Source organism: Heterocephalus glaber, unplaced genomic scaffold (assembly GCF_053883595.1).
Source record: "Heterocephalus glaber isolate CG9 unplaced genomic scaffold, H.glaber_assembly_v1.0 deba00000818, whole genome shotgun sequence".
Taxonomy (NCBI): Eukaryota; Metazoa; Chordata; class Mammalia; order Rodentia; family Bathyergidae; genus Heterocephalus; species Heterocephalus glaber.
The window spans coordinates 15,375,986-15,393,975 of record NW_028258164.1 but is presented as its reverse complement, the minus strand read 5'-3'; the positions used below and the strand labels follow the sequence as shown (position 1 = coordinate 15,393,975).

The 17,990-nt window shown below is 40.4% G+C and overlaps 1 protein-coding gene across 4 annotated transcripts in view; it reads right to left on the bottom strand.

Moving 5' to 3' along the window:
• Positions 1–17,990, bottom strand: part of Actr3b (actin related protein 3B) — a 65,377-nt gene that overhangs the window by 30,840 nt on the left and 16,547 nt on the right. For 2 of the 4 annotated variants that reach the window (XM_004860349.3, XM_004860348.3), the window contains exons 2-4: positions 16,723–16,778; positions 5,538–5,662; positions 4,787–4,897 (exon numbers count right to left, since the gene is read on the bottom strand). In XM_004860349.3, coding sequence (XP_004860406.1) covers positions 4,787–4,897; positions 5,538–5,662; positions 16,723–16,778 — 292 coding nt within the window. Of the gene's footprint in view, positions 1–4,786; positions 4,898–5,537; positions 5,663–8,620; positions 8,789–16,722; positions 16,779–17,990 lie in introns of those variants that run through there. The other 2 variants (XM_087207822.1, XM_004860350.4) reach the window with 2 other exon arrangements.

Below are 17,990 nucleotides of genomic sequence, written 5' to 3'. Positions count from 1 at the left end.
ATACCTTGTGAATACTAGGCAAGTACTCTACCACTGAGCTACATCCCCAGCCCCTAAGAAATTTTATGTAAAAAAATGTTCATTAAAACAAAAAAAATTCAGGGCCGGGGATACAGCTCAGTGGTTTCGCCTGCTGCACAAGCGCAAGGACCCAAGTTCGATCCCCAGTATCGAAAAAAAAAAAAAAATGTTCAGAATTGGTATTGTGGCCCATACCTACAACCCCAGTACTCAGAAAGCTGAAGCACAAGGTCCAGAGTTCAATCCCTGGTACCAAAAAAAAAAAAAAAAAAAATGCTGAGGCAGAAGAATCTCAAGTTTAACACCAGCCTGGGTTACATGGCCAGTCTGAGCTATAGTCCAAGACTTTGCATTAAAACAAACAAAATGTTCACAAAAATCATAGTAATAACAAAGGCAATAAAACACTAATAAATTGAAAGAGCAATTCACAAAAACAGGTAAAAGCATAATAAACAAATGTGGAAAATACGGTCCAAAAATTTAAAAACTGAAGGTTTGGACCAGGGATTTAGTTCAGTGGCAGTGCACCTGCCTCGCAAACGAAAGATCCTGAGTTCAATCCCCAGCACCAAAAAAAAAAAAAAAAACAACCAAATTCAGGTAAAATTTCAATCCATTAAATACTCAAAATTATATTACCACTGGCAAAAGCACAAATAAAGTGGGCTTATTTTACATTACTGATGGCAGTGTGAAATGCTGCATGAAACACAGACTCATGAGAATATTAGTACACCTGGAACCAGTAATTTAACACTGGCAGCTCTTTCTAAATTTAAAAAAAAGTTCTAAATATAGAAAAAATTATATGCACAGAGATTATGTTACACTCTTTTAATACCAAAAAGCTGGAAGCAGAAGTCGATGTCTTGAGAAACTGCCATACAGAGCAGAAATATCTTCTGGATAGATTATTATAAAGCTGTTAAAATGATGGTTATAAAAACGGTAAGAAAATACAGTATTGTATGTAAAATCATATGAAAACATGGATGAAAAGATTAATGAAAATATGCTAACGTGAACAATAACTACAATTAATATGATCCTACAACTGTGAAAACTCCAGAGATATCTTCTTACATTTCCTTTTTTTTTGTTTTGTTTTGTTTTTTGTAGAGATGGTCTCACTCTGTAATTCAGGCTGGCCTTGAACTCACTATGTAACCCAGGCTGGCCTCAAATTCACAGTGATCTGCCCGCCTCAGCCTCCCAAGTGCTGGGATACAGGCATGCACCACCATGCCCAGCAGAAGAGGAATTGTGTTGTGCTGCAAATAAAATATATAATGTAGTTAATGTATATAAGTAACAAAATTCCCTTCTGTTTATATTTTCTTTATTATAACAGATATGTCCAACTAAACTACTATTTTTTAATAGTACCTCTTTTACTTTCTGCCAAATACAATTCACCACCTTTGACAAATTAAAATCTATATTCTTCTGTCCAAGGGAATGTTTACCACATAATCAGGTTCTCTTGGTTCTTGACTCTAATTCAGCATATCCTCATGTGTCTTGAGAGCCACAATCATAAACCCCTTTCTTCCTCACTCGTCCATTTTTCTATGCCTACCACCACAGACACAGTACCATTAGGAGGCAAATTTAAGTAAAGCTTTCCCAATCCATTATTTATAACAGAATCCAAATGAGGATATCAAGTTTTTCTTACTTTGTTAACACTGAACCATATGATCAGAATGTCCTGCGGGGCATGGGGGTGGACACCTGTATCCCCAACACACAGGAGGCTGAAGCAGGAGGATGGAGCCCAGCCTGAGCTACATATTAAGTTCAAGGACAGCATGAACTACATAGAAAAAGATTATCTCATGAATGAATGCAAGTTATATAAACACTTATATGCATAGTAATAGTAAAATTACCATCTGGCATCAACTCAAAAATGAGTAATTAGGCCGGGGATTTAGCTCAGTGGTTTCGCCGCCTGCTGCACAAGCACAAGGACCCAAGTTCGATCCCCGGTACCAAAAAAAAAAAAAAAGAGTAATTAATGACTATCATAAAAACCAATCCATAAAAAAAATTTTTTTAAATCCATTTTTCTCAATAAAGAGCAAATCGGACACAGGTACCTAATACTATCCCACCCTCAGGTCCCTCTACTGTAGCAAAGAAACATTTCTGAAAATGTAAATGCTCTGGGAAGAAAGAAGAGGATAATAAGATGACAACATGCTGGAGGCAGAAGGCTCATGCTCCAGCGCTCACTCAGCAAGTCCAGGGCCAGTGGCTCCAAACTGGGCCAGGTAGGTCTAACCACACTCTAAAACACAGAAAAGTCGCCAGGGATTTAGCTCAGTGGCACCACACCTGCCTTGTAAGCACAGGGTCCTCAGTTCAATCCCCAGTACCAAAAATAAAAAAGAACACAGAACGGGGACTCTTTACAGGAAGTCAGGACATAGCACAGTTGTGATTCCCAGGCACAGCATAGTAAGAAATGGTTACCAGTTTTTAATTTCACCACTCATCAAAAACAGTTCTTTCACAGAGCTATATTACCTAGAGATTTCAAGATAATGGTGGATTTATACATTCACCTCTAAAATATCAAAGGTGGTACATTTTACTTTGGTAATCACTGTTCAATCAATAATCAACATGTAGAGCTGAGGATTTAGCTCAGAGGCAGAGCCTGCTTCTTGAGCCCACAGTCCTAAGTTCGATCCCCAGTACCAGAAAAAAAAAAAAAAATCAGAGTGTAAAAGCTACTGATCCTACATGAACATCTGCAGCTGATCCTTGTAAGCTTCTTTACCTGTGAAGCACAGTTACCCTGAACACACATGAAACTACACTGTTTCTTCACCCTCCCTCCTGTGCACTTCTCCTAATGCTTCCATCTCAACCACCCCACTGCCGCTCACGTACTGCCCAATCTGAAAACCTGACTCAGTAAACGGCTTCAATCCACTTGCAGGGCTTGACTGCAATCTCCACACTTCTTCCCTGCCCTTTAATTATCCCATCAAGTGAGGAGCAAGGACAGAAACCTGAAGGAAATTACCATTCATGGCACTTCCTCAACCACATCACAAAAACAATCTTACTGACAGAATTCAAAGCACAATATGCATGATACAGTATTTTCTTCCATTTTAATAATAAACTTGGTTGGTTTTGAACATTCACTGAAGTTACCTATTTTTAGCAAAGGGACTTTTCTATGTTCACACCAAACACCTCCAACTCCTGCCTGGCAAGTGATTACATTCTACTAGCTTATATATGCCAACTAAATGAGAAAAATTTTTTTCTTTTAGTAAAAATGTCCTGTGGCTATGTCCTGATGCCCTGCATTTGCTCCACAGCCCTAAGATTAGAATAAGTATAGGGAAAAGAACTTGTGGCACAGTAAGCTTGAAGCAGACAGAAAGAAGCAGGTGGGCAAGGTATCTGGTCCTAAAATCCTATCCAACAGGTAGCTAGGGATATGCTAGAGAAGGAAAAGTGCCAAATCTGACAGGTGAGTAGCTGTGATTTGATTTGGCCATAACAAAAAAGCTACTCACACACTGTCGGTTCTTGGATCCACTTATTTTATATAAACCGCTGCACATGTACAGGAGAGAAAATACACAGAGTGGCCTGTAAATCACAGTAGCCATACATGACAATTTCAGCTGTGACACACCCCCGTCCCCCATGAGTGAGGCTGTGGGCTCACTCCCCAGCACCAATGAGGGAAGAAAAGACCAGGGCACTTTCAAGAACTTCCGTAACTATTAACCTTATAGTTAACAAAATATACAGCTTATGTCACATGAAACTGCTTCACAAAGCAAGCATTTACACACACAATTAATTTTAACTTGAACATTTCAAGGAAGGAAAACACAATGCTGAGGAGAACAATTAGAAAGATCTCAGAACCAAGATATTTCTTCTCATTCTCTGTAATGCGCTGTATGAATAAGACCAATTAAGTATTGTAATTAGGACCCAAACTCAGCTGAGTTTTATTTTGCAATAACATGTCAAAGCCTAGAGATAAAGGGCACCTTAATTCGGTTTCCTCTGCTATGCAAAGTAGTGATAATCACAGTGTCCATCTATTTCTCAAGGAAACTGAAGTACAAAGTTGGTTTCCTGCCCCAAATTATGCCTCCTTCTATGCTCCTCAAAGTTGGAGGCCCCGTTAGGTCCTCTGCCTCCTCCCAGGGTCCAAGTGATCATCCACATCACACCTTCCTCCTCAGTCCAGGCAGAGAGTCCTATTTAGTCCACATCAGGCAAAACAAGCTATTCTTCTCACAAGGGACCAGGCCTGGATGAGAGGATGGGCCAAAGGCACAGGTTTCCAGGAAAGGGTTTCCAGCTTAAAAGCTGGTGTGCAAGGGTGCTCACTTTGGCAGCACATATACTAAAAGCTGGTGTGCAAGGGAAACCTCTTCTACAGCTGAGTAGAAGCGGTGATAGAAAAACTCAGGCAGCCACCCTGAGGCCCAAGGGGAACAAAGAGACAACATCAAGCTAAAGGAGGGTACTACTTTCAGGTGCTGATACCAGAAGCCCTAGAACTGCCTAACCCTGGCCTTCTTTTTCTGTGACCTAATCAACCTTTTAGTTCAGGACATTTTTACTAAGCTGTTATTTCCAAAAAAACAGTTGATTGATTTGCATTAATGCAAACACCTTCAGAAGGAATTAGAAACTCCCTTGCAAAGAGTATCTTGAGCTTAAAATGTAAGCAGTTTGGAATTTACAGAGATACATTCTTCCAGTCACTCACCATTAAAAAATAATGATCCTCAGGCTCAGCTCGAAGATATTTAAAAACCACTTGTTCCATGAATCTTTCCATAAGATCCCAGTCTTCAATGATTCCATGTCGTATCGGCCACTGTGGAAAAGAAACAGAAACTTGTCCAGCCTTGGTTTGCAACAGCAAGAACACGAGCTTAACAGCATAGGCACAGAGGATGCTGTGTTTCTCAAGAACACAAGCCTCTGTCTGACGTCACTGTGAATTACTGTGAAGAAACCAGGCAGGTGCTGAATAGACAGACAAGGTCACACTCCAGAGGACAGTCTACTCTACCACCTCCAAGCCCAGGGACCGCCTTCCCAAAGGCAGCTCATCCAACATGTGGATGATGATCTGGTGGGGGTGTTGATCTCTTTTAAGAACTAATACCCACCTAACAGTGAAGATGCTTCTCTTAATCATTCAATCTGCAATTTTCTGTATCCGATAGGTTCATGAGTCACCTTTCAATTTTCCAGAGGAGCTCCTGCATTCATGTGTGACAATATTCCCTGAGTCCATTCTGCATTCCAGGGCTTTGTTAACTCACTTGGTTCTCCACTAACAAATGCACCCATTCAGAAGCAACCACCCCATTCAACCAATCAAGGAGAGTAAGACCACCTTCCATAGCTCACAGGCAGAATTTCTAGACAACCTGCCATTTTGTACTGCGGATTCTGCTGCCCTATTCTTGCCTCTGCATGTACACAGGCACACTCCTGGCAGAGCTTACCTTTGTAGCATAGGTAGGTTTGTCGATGGCTTCATCTCCTATGAAAAAGTCAAGGTCATCAACTCCCCTCAACACTCTCCTCTGGGCCTGGTCAACCACTTTTGCTGACTCTCTGATGGCAATGCCTTAAAAATAAAAAATAAAATGTCTCTTAAAAGGTACAAAGATTTTTATCACTAGTCACACATTTATTTGAATGATCAAGAAAGGATAATATAATCACTATGTGTGCACAAGTAAATTTTCAGCGTTAAGAGTTTTATCTGGGATTACAGGTGCTCACAGAAAAGACACTGTCGAGAAGCACATGAAATAATTCAAAAACAAGTTACTATTTCCAGTATGATTTTCAAATGGTACAAAGAAACTGAGCTGGCCTGTTTTTTAGTTCTGTTTTTGTTTTGTTTGTTTGCAGTACTGGAAAATGAATCCAAAACCTTCACACTAAGCCACATCTCAACCTTTTGTTTTTATTTTGTGACAGGACTTGGTAAGTCACTAGATTGCCTAGGCTAGGTTTGACCTTGCAATCCTCCTGCCTCAGCCTCCAAGAGTGTTCGGATTACAGGTATTCACCAGCACCCCTGGCAGCTGGTCTATTATTAATACTGACAGAAGCTATGTTACTAAATTTCTCAGTTTCATCTAGAAAAATGTCTCAAGACAGTAAGTGAAACGCCTTTGGATTATATACCAGTAGTTTAAAACTTTTTAAACAGAGCATAGTAAGGGACAAAATTCTATACAAAAGAGGGCTGAGAACTGAAAAATAATGCCTATATGCTCTTAAGTCATTGTAATAAAATTCTGTATCAGATTACTTTAAAATATATTTTCAACCTTGTTACAGGAGGAAAATACCAGACTGAAAGGAAAACCTAAAAGTCTGTTGAATAATAGCATGCTGCAAAAAGAAAACTCCAATAATCAAACAACTACAGCCGGGCATGTTACTGCACACATGTACTCCCAGCACACTGGAGGCTGAGGCATGAGGATCACTGCAAGTTCAAAGCCATCCAGCTGAACTACATAGCAAAACCCTGTCTCAAAAAACAAACAAAAAAAAATCAAACAACAGTAACGGTTTTCTATTATCACCAGTTTTATGGTGTATTTGTTTTAAACACATCTTAACTATTTGGGAATATAGTAGTAAATAATTATATAAACTCCAAACTTCAAATGAACTATGGAAGGCTTCATAAAGATTTAGTTTTTCTTATAAACTCCTAAAACCCCTGATCACTCACTGAGCTCCCATAAACTCCCATTCACCATCTCGTCAACTCCCATTTACCCTTCAAGGGTTCCTTGACAATCTGGCAGTTTGGGACATGTTTTGGATCCTTCCACTGGCCCTTCAGGCTTCCTTGAAGGCATTTTTCACAAATCATTATAACTGTTTACTATTAGTCTACCCATAGACTGTAGATTCCGTGAAGTCAGCTAGGTCACTATTTCTCTCACGGCAGGTATATATGCCAATAACTAAAATAATAGTAATTGTTTACACTTATCAATCACACTGCTAAGTGTTTCTAAGTGTTTCTTTTTTTTTTTTTTTTTTGCACTATTTTAGTTCTCACAACAGTTTACCAGGTAGGCACTATTATCTCCAATTTAGAGGTGGAAGCTAAGAAGCTACCAAGGCCACCCAGCTTCTAAGAGGCAGAGCCAGAAGTTATCCTCAACAGCCCGCTATCAGAGTAGGAATTAGGGAAATACTTATTAAATTAATATTCTCCACTAAAGTATCATTTATTGTGAGTATGGAAAATGTTCTAACATAAACCTAATTCCATTACTGTACAAATAGAATCTCACTATGGGCTTAATAGACTTCTGGTGAAACCACAGCTCTCTAACACCAAACAAACACAAGCACTACATGGTTTCTCAGAATGAGAACATCAAACTCCTTGTGATGGAATTTTAGAGGAGGGCAAGTAACATTTCTAATATGAACTAATCCCTTCAAACAGCCCCACCAACTTTACTTTCACACTTCCACATGGCGACTTTGGGAAGTAGGAAGGGCCCAGGTGCGGCACTGCACCCAGCAATTCATAGCCACCGAGCCTGGAGGCAACCACTACTGAGCCTCTGCAATTTGTCTCTATAACATGATCCCGCGACCACCTTGAGGGTTACAGGCTGAGTAGAAAGCCTGCTATAGGGTAGTACTCAAGGAATAATATTATCTGCACTACACTGGAAACCAAAAATGAGACTGCTGACCACCTAAGAGGTACTGAGGCAAAACCATTCCAGAGACAGACTGAAATCACCCCATAATTCCACTCAGAGACTTATTCTGAAGACATGATGATAGTAAGCAAAGGCACTATACAAGGTATTCTTCATAGAACTAATTGTAAGAGACCTAAATTTGGAAGGGGGGGAGTTAACTGAGATAAAATCAAGGATTAAATAATTTATATCAAACCCTGAGAAAGCTGCTAAGTAGCCTTTCCGAATAATATCCATAGCACGAATCCACATTGGAAAATTGACAGTCACATGTATGCACTTACTGTAAATTCAGAGACAGTAGGCAAAATATTAACACCAGTTAGCCACAGGTGGAAGAATTACAGATGAGCTTTGTGCCTCCACCTATTAAGCAAACTGGGTTTTCAGCCACAGGAGAAGAAACACAGTAAAACTGAAAACTCTTCTTTTGTCAACCAAGTTGTAAACTCCACCTTGCTACCTCTCAAATCCAACTGCTCTCTGAGAGCATCCTTTCCAAAGGAAAAGCTCTGGGGTGAATCAGGCTACAGAATACTCTCAAAGGGGGAACAACTGGGTCTACTGTGAATTTATGCCAAAATAAATTCGTAAACATGCACAAATATTTCTAAAACTAGGTTATGCGTAATCTCCAGTTTTACAAATGAACAACAATGAAGCTAGCAGAGTTGGCCATCTTTTCCTCAGAAAGGTGCCTGGAAGAAACAGCATAAACTCAGTTTGATCCTCAGTACCGGGGGGTAAAAAAATGAAAACTGAAAAACAATGGAAGGAACGGGATAAAAAGAAAAGGCTCCAGGGCTGAAACTGCTCTGCGCACTCCTTACCTCACTCACACACTGCCACTTCAAGTCCTGAAGCCCTCCAATTAGCAGAGGAGGTCTCCTTGCACAAAGCTCAAGGAAGAGGAGGGAAGTGGGAACTCGAGTCTGAGGACAGGGCGGTGGGTGTGTCGGGCCTGCACTGCAGTGGGCTCCAAGTGTGGTGGGCCTGTGCACCGTGCTGTGGAGAAACAACACCCCACTCAAGAAACTGGCCCTGCCATTCCAAGGACGTGCCACAGATTCCATCCACATAGACAGAGCTCAGGGAGCAGAGGGGGAGGAGTCAAGGAAAATCATAACTAAAAAATTATACTTTTAAAAAGATTGCAATTTTCAAGTCACTTGAGGTGATTCAGCATCACCTGGTTAATTTAGGCTCCTTCCAGACCCATCACACCCAAAATTCTTCAGGATCCTGGAGGTCCATAAAGTGGCTTAGCTGAGAAAGTAAAGAGCAGGAACCTGATCTTAACACAAAGGAATAGACTGAAAGAATGTAAAGAATGCTTAAATTATCCATCTAAGAAAGAAAGAAGGAAAGAAAGAAAGAAAGAAAGAAAGAGAGAGAGAGAGAAAGAAAGAAAAGAAAAGAGAAGAGAGACAGACAGACAAACAGGGCTCATACCTGTAAAATGGGCTAGAACCCTTCTAGAGAGTGGGCCACCTTATCCACAGGTCTGGGTCTCTCTCAATCAAAATCAATCAATCAATCCCCCCACTTCCTCACTCCCTACCCCCTACATTCCATGCCCCTTACTGACCTGTCCTAAAACTCTTTTTTCATGATAGGACTTGGGAACTTGTAACTTATTCCACAGGTAAGGTGGGTTTAGGTTCCTTATCTCCGATTTGGGAACCTCCTGGGATCCTGTCTAGTCAGAGCCATCTGATGCATGAGTCAAGTATCCCAAAGGGCCACTGGCAAGACAGGCTGCAGTAGACCTCAAATACCATGTGCCAGTACAAGTGACAGATTCCACCCTCTGGGCAAATCAGACTTAATTATGTGTAAGTTCAGAATTAAACTGCCAAGTCAAAAAGACTGCTAAGAGACAAAAGAAAAATGATTCTATAATTTATGACATCATTCAAGTATGCCAAGAACTTGAGAGTAACATACTTAGTCAAAATAAAATCACCACATTTGAAAATAAATATTAAACCCAGCAAGAAAACTATGCCACTAAAAATTTAAACGGCAACAAAATAAATCTTATCCCTCCCAAAAAAGTAAATCAAAGTATCATGATCTCAAATCCTAATAGATCTACGTTTGGATGGGCCTCAGAAATTTAAAAAAGACAAAAAAAAAAAAAAAAAAAAAAAAAAGCAGGATACTTCTTTTAACTATTATGTAACAAGAAAGTGAATCCAACCAAGACAGTAAAGATATACACAGCGTGGCCTGGGGAGGTAGTTCACTGGTACAGAGTCTGTAGAAGGCTCTGGTTCCATCCTCAGTCATGGAGGAGGGAAAAAAAGATAAATTAAGAACATACACTCAAATTTTCTAGTTTTGATGTCTAATCTGTATCTATAATGTACCCTAGTAGTCAAACATACTTTTGATTGTACAATTGTACATTTGTAAACCTGTAATGTAAATGTGGAGAAGTTTGAATCAACATAAACACCTTTTTGGTAGGAAAAGAGAATTAGCCAGCCCTGTGCATTCAGTGTATATTCTCACCTTTTATGGTCGTAGCATATAGTGTTGTATATTGTAAACTGTAATTTCAACCAGAAGTAAATTTTTTTCTTTTGAAGGAATAAATGTTCTTTATACAGCCTAGTTAACATGTAAGAAGAAAAGAATAGCTTGGTTTTATTTGTCAGCTAGTCAGAAAGTAGTGAGATCCTTTCTAAATGTTATTCTGGATGATTGAGTTCACACTAGTATTGGTTTTTTTTAACCCTAAAAAGTAATGTTTTGCTTATTCTGTGATAGTCAAAAGGACGTGTAAAAGTTCAGTCATGCCCCGGTTTTCCTCACTATCGGAGCTCCTCTCACCTTGTAAAGTGTGAATTGCCCTTCCTTCTTGTACAGAAGATGAACTGTATTTTGCATTTTGTCTACTTGTAAGTGAATGTAACAGACTGTCAATTTTCCTTGTTTGAATATAGAATTGTAACACTACACGGTGCACATTTCCAGAGCCTTGTGTATATTTCCAATGAACTTTTTTGCAAGCACACTTGTAACCATATGTGTATAATTAACAAACCTGTGTATGCTTATGCCTGGGCAACTATTTTTTATAACTCTTGTGTAGATTGTCTCTAAACAATGTGTGATCTTTATTTTGAAAAATACAGAACTTTGGAATCTGGGAAAAAAAAAAAAAGAACATACACTCAAAATCTTTTATATATAGTTATGGAAACCAAGATGTGGTCCACACAATCCTTAGAAACACAATGGAGAAACATGTCCAGGAGAGAGATATCAATATTTCCCGTAGAAGAATGACCTATGTCACTCTATTGCTAGTACACTGCAGAACCCTGACTTCCACCCCACCCCACAGTAACACTGAGTCTGTCCCAACTCCGAGTCCACAGAGGCCAAGGGAAGGACCTAAAACTGGCAGTAATGAAAATGAGGCAGGTAACTAGGGCATGGCAGACTGGTTGGGGACACGGGCATGACCTGTTAATTACAAAGTCCCAGCAGACATACACAGAACAGTTCCCAAAGCCCTACATATGGGACCAATCAAAGTGTTGCCTTCAATTCTTGCAAGAAGATTACTGTGAGTTTGAAGACAGCCTGGACTGTGAGTCAAGGCCAGCCTGAACTACATAGCAAGACCCGCCTCAAGTGTCCCCCCTCCCCCAAAACATTCTTCTCTGGAGAACCTGAGCAAGTTTTGATAAGATGGCCTAGATCTGACGTCAGCCTGAGGAGTGGGAGATACCAAAGGACAGGCACCATGGAGCTTCACACTACCTATGTTCTTTCACAATGTACTCCCACACTGTAGAGTGTACTTCTTTTCTTACTTTTACTTGGCCCAAACTTGCTCTGCAGAGCTTATGTTTTTTCTCACTACTTTTTGCACCTGTCTTGACCAATTCTTTGCTTAGGACAGATAGAACCTAGAAACCATCTACAGAAGGAGACTCCAGCACCCCAAAACCTGGTAACAAAAAGTCATCCCCCTTAAAATAAGATCCAGAATCTCAAAACATGATATCCAAATGTCCAGGTTTCAGTTTAAAAAAAAATCTCATCACAGCAAATATCAAGAACATTTTAACTGAAATAAAGCAATCAATAGATAACATCATCAAGATGACCCAGATTTTAACCCCCCCAACAAAAAAGTCATGGGTGACTAGAGGTACAGCTCAATGGGTAATGAATCCATTTGGCTACAAAGCACAAGGCCCTAGGTTCAAACTCCAGTAGAGAGAGTTACAGAGTAGATCTAAAATATCCCCCCCTAAGCCTCATGCATTCAAAGAGGACAATATCCATACTTGAACCCACAGATGAGTTCACAGCTGAATGTGCTGCTGGGAGGTAGGGCCTGGCTGGAGGAAGTGGCCACTGAGTGTCATCCCTCAAGGGAATGTGTATTTCTTGCTGTCACTTTCTCTCTGCTTTCTGCTGCCATGGGCTAAGGAGCTTTCCTCCATCAGGCCCTTCTACCATGCCATTTCTGTGTTGGAGCCAACTGACAAACTGAACTCTCTGCAACCATGAGCCAAAATAAACCTCTCCTTAAGCTGCAAGTATCAGGTATTTTGTCCCAGTGATGGAAAGTGACTATTAAAGAATCATACAGAAGGATAAGATATCTGGGGCCTGGGATTTAGCTCAGGGGTACCGCACCTGCCTCACGAGTACAAGGTCCTGAGTTCGATCCCCAGTACCAAAAAAAAAAAGAACAAGGAGAAGATATCTGCCACAAATTAGTATTCACCAAATACAAAGAGTTCATAAAGCACCATAAAAAAGATCTAAATCCCTGCTTTGCTTCTTCTTCACTATTTTGCTGTCTTCTGCTTCTCCTCTATGATATCCCTCTGCCAGGCCACTTGCCTTGGAGCCAGCCAACTATGAAATGAAACCTCTATAATCTGTGAGCTAAATAAACCTTATCTCCTTTAAAAAAAAAAAATCTAAAAATGCAACAGAAAAATGAACAAAGATATGAACAGGCCAAGAATGATACTTACTACTAATCAGGGAAATAAAAATTTTAACAATCATCTTTCAGGGCCAGGGATTTAGCTCAGTGGTTCTGCCACTTGCCTCGAAAGTGCAAAGTCCGAAGTTCGATTCCCAGTACCAAAATAAATAAATAAATAAAAATCATCTTTCATTAGATTGGAAGAAAATGAAGTCTCACAATACCAGCTGCTATCAAGGGGTAAGTGGAAGCAGAAGTCTCATGCACGGCTGATGGGATGCAAATCAGTACAAGCATTTGGAAACAATCTGACAATACCTACTAAGGATGAAGGGGTACATATCCTATGATGAAACAATTCCATTTCTGATTATTCCCTCTTAGGGAAATGCCACATGTACACAAGGAAACATTCATTACACCATTTTGTACAACAGAAAAACTGGAAAATGCCCTTTATATTCATCTTAGAATTCTGACCTAGATCTGTACATATCAACACTGATAAATCTTAAAAAAAATATTGAGGGTTTTTAAAAAGATAACGCAGAAAGTTAGTACATCATTTTAGAAATGCTTAAGCTCATGAAACAATGTACTGTATCTTTGTATATATAATTTAAAGATAAAACCTGGACTAGAAACCTACCAGAAAATACCCACCAGAGGAGAAAGAGGGGGGAAGAAAAGAAGGGAATGCTGTAAGGCATGTAGGGCATGATGCACAGTCAACCTGTAGGGCATGATGCACAGTCCTGTCACCTAATGACAAGGATCAATTCTAAGAAACGCACTGTTAGATGTCATAGTTACATAGACACCAAATAGTACACGGATTAAATCAGCTACACCATCCCTAGGTGATGTAACTGTACAGGACCAGTGACACAAGTAGTCTATCGCTGACCAAAACTCTGCCACACACGACTGTGTTTACTGACTCTGACATGTATGAAACACTGCGAATATGTTCATTCCAGGAGTGGGTCCATGGAACTTTGTAATATTTTCTTTTGCTTTTTTTTTGCCAAAATCCAAATTTTAAGGTCCTATTTAATAAAAAATCAAGAACACATCAGGGCTCAATCTCCTTCTGCAGTCTAGCCCTCTCCCCTGAGCATTCGGCCTTCCACTCCACTGCCTTACTGGGCCTTCGAACCTGAACTCTGCAACACCCAATGTGCACAACGCTATTTCTCCTGAACCCTTCCTGCTCCTCCTTTGTCCTCTTCCTCCTCTTCCTGAAAATATTCAATGATTCCCAAGAGTTACACTAACTTTTAAAAGAAGAAAAAAAGTAGGAAAAAACTTTCTTCAAACAATTGAGGGGGCTGGGGATTTAGGCCAGGGGCATCATGCCTGCCTCCCAAGTGCAAGGTCCTGAGTTCAACTCGCGGTACCGATTAAAAAAAACTGAGCAAATTCTGCACAGCTCAAACCAACCAGACAAAGCAGAGGCAAGGGTGGACTTAAGGCCAGTCTAGTTCTAGAGCTGAGAGCCCAGAGGGAGGCCCTCAAAAGCATTCTGAACATCCTATTGTGAAAAATGCAAGTAAAACTCCTTAGGAAAGACACTCCAAGTCTGTCACCCAGCCCTGCTCCACCCTGCCAGCCATACCTGCTGGTCCACTGGGAGCTGTGACTTCCAAGATCACAGCGCTCCAGCTTCGCTCCCGCTGTCCCAGCCCCGGCGTCAGAATCAGCCTCACTCCAGCCTCAGCACATACCTACACGCACGCACCAAGATTTTTCTCGCCCCCCCCGCCCCCCGCCGGGACTGAACCCACAGCTCATGTATGCAAGGCAAATGTTCTACCCTTGAGCTACACCTCCAGCCCAGTTTTTTTTTTTTTTGATACCACGTTAGTACTAAGTCCCAGGATTCATCTTGTGAGACCTCTATAAAGAGAAAAATAGTTCCACTCTCCAGCATCAGGACCAGCCGCAAGCCAATCATTCCAGGTAACCAAGGCCCTCCTCACTTCTGCCCAAATATCTTCTAACCTTTCCCTTTTGGGATCCTTCTATCTCTTGTAGCCATCGTAGAAACACTGACTGTTCTTTTACTTCCCACCTCTTTGACATTTTTATTGTCTTCTAGCTCCTGCCTCTACTAAAGCCCTGACAGCCCCAGTCTATGACCTCACCTGTCTTTTGACAGTGAATAAAATCCTGCTAATAACTGTCTTCAACTCTCCTCTGTTAATGATGACAGATTAAATGGTGCAGCCAACTGAATGCTGCTGACAGTTTAAATGGCAGCACATTAATGAAAAAGGCACAAGGTCAGTCTTTCTTAGTTGATGCACTTAACAAGGTTAAAATCTCATCTTCTGCTCTGAAAAGTCAGAAAGTCCAATTTGTCAACTCAGCATGGAATGATCAAGTTCTGGGTATTCACACTAATAAAATTCACAAAAGACCAATTCATTATACAAAATGTGAACTGGATGGAACTATGTTCCCTAGAAAGCTCATATGCTGACACCCTAAGTCCCAATGTGACTGGATTTGGAGACAGGACTTTTAGGTGGGTAAAGTGAAATGAGGTCCTAAGGGTACAGGGCCCTAACCCTACGGAAGTGGAGGCCTTAGAAGATGTGCCACAGAACCTCTCACCTCCCCACATGCTCACACAGGGAAATGATCCACAGGGCACCCACTGAGCAAGCCTAGAAAGAGACCTCACCAGACACCAATCATGTCAGCACTTTGAACATGGACTGTGAGTTTCCAGAAACAGTTCTGGATAAAATAAATTCTGGGGCCCAAGGATTTAGCTCAGTGGTGCCACAGCCTGCCTCACAAACACAAGGTCCCCAGTTCAATCCCTGGTACTAAAAAAAAAAAAAAATTCATTTGTTAGTCATGCCTGTTTTAAAAAATTAATAAATAAATTGTTAAGTCACCTATGCTGTGGTATTTTGTTATGGCAGCACAAGCAGACAAATACTCCAACTTATGAATTTAAAATGAGGACACAGCAGGCTAATAAACCCTATGTGACATCCAAGTGTTTGACAGAAAAAGTCAAAATCATGCTCAGCTATTCAGCAAGCAAGGAATTAGAAGAAGGCAATGTAAATGTTCTCAAGGAATCTGGATACCCTTGCTAGTCACTTCAACACTCACACTCAGCAAAAAAGGATTCAGCCTTCTCTTAAATAAATGCTATCAGGCCGCTTCCGTCCTGATCACAGGAGCCTGATGTCACAGTACAACTGAACTCCTAGCCACTGACAGCTTCCCAGACCCAAGCTTCACTCTTGATGGAGATACCTTACTTACTCTCGGGCAAACTGTCCCCAAATGATAACCCAGGATCAGATGGTTGCTAAGAATTCCACACAAAAACACCTTCCCTGATCCTGGGAGACTCCTGTGGAAAATAACATGCAGCTAGGATGAACTCATGCGAAAATGTGAAATTCTCCTTTTAAGCTTATCGCTTTCTAAAGACTAAAAATTAAACAAAAACAGAACAGTAAACACAACAAAAGCATCTCTCATTTCCACCAAATTTTGAAATTTTTAAAAATTTCAACAGAGTGAACAGAGCGGTACAGTACTCAGTCCATGAAGTTGCTAACCCAACAGAACTATTCTTATTTAAAATTGGGCCTCAAAGACTCAGATAATACTTTCTCTAGGTAGTTTAGATTGAATGAAAATCCCCTCCCAGCCACCCCAAGATGAAACTCCAATAACAGTGACAAAAAAACTGTATCAAAAGGGAATCAAAGGACTAGAACACGGGGGATTTTAGGTGGCAACTACTGTACCAGCTCCTAATATATTTAGGAACTGGGTATCAAAACAAATAACCCTTCCTAGTAACCTGGACAATCTTCTGAAAGAAGATAGTGGGTCAATTAATATACCTTGAGAAAAAGAATTGGAATGCTTAGAAAGGAGAATGGTGAGAAACACAAGCCTTTAGAAAGCGGAGCATAGAGCTTTACTTACATGAGGGGATAATGAACTGTGGCTCAGTGTTGCCTGCGTAGCCAAGCTTGGTATACCTAAAAGCACAAAGTCATCAACACATGTTTAGATCACAATGCTCTCCACGAGATCCCGTTCATGTCTTTATTAATAATCTCTCCAAGTCCTAAAATACACTCCCTTGAAATTTAAAAAAAACTGTGATCAGTGAAAATCAAATACTAATTTCAAAAAAAGTAGTTTATAAAATTTTAAATGTTGGGCCGGGGACTTGGCTCAGTGGTTATGCCGCCTGCCTCGCAAGCGCAAGGACCTGAGTTCGATCCCTGGTACCAAAAAAAAAAAGTAAAATGTTTCTTTCCACTAGAACAATAGAAATACATATACACTAACATATACATTACATTTGTGTATCCCTAATGACTTTAAAAATGCTTTCATACTTTTAATCTTTACAAAATAGGAATAGTATCTAAGAAAGTAGATACTATTCCTATTCTCCAGATGAAAAAACTGAGTCACTGAGAAGTTAATTAAGCTGCCCAAGACCAAACTGCTAATGAACTACAGAAAAAGAATGGGTATCTAAATACACAGGCTAATTCCAGCATTGGCTCTATATGAAGTACACTAATTTCCCCAACTTCCTGAACTTTTTTAGGGGGGGTGATTATATAATTTTCTGAAAATGTCATGGCATATGTCTAGAAACAGTTGCTGCCATCTTCTGAGACTCATCTGACAGAAGCATCTCTTTATCATCTCATTTCAGAAGAAGCCCATTTTCTGTCAAGATGTTCTGCATGATAGATTCCAAAAGTCTCTACTAAATAAATGCCGAAATACTACTATCTGTTCCAGAAGCATTTGCTAATCTCTTAAATATGGGGGGGGACCCACTCCGACCATCTGCTAAAATGAGAAGTTGAGAGGCAGTAAGTAAACTGCAAAGACTCATCAGCTCTTCCGTTCTCATCAGAGCTGCTCTAATTAATAATGAGAGTTGCACAAACACTCCACTATGCTGTAACAGTGCTTACACTGAACAAAACATTTTCCAGCAGCATCAAAGTAACTTTAACAATTGCTCCTCGGACCGGGGATTTAGCTCAGTGGTTCCGGCGCCTGCCTCACAAGCACAAAGTCCTGAGTTCGATCCCCGGTACCAAAAAAAAAAAAAAAAATTGCTCCTCTACCACAAAGTCTCTCAAGATACTTGATACTAAATTTGGTGGGGGTTTTTGGGGGGGGGGGTTAAGGCAAGATCTATGTAGTTCAGGCTGGCCTTG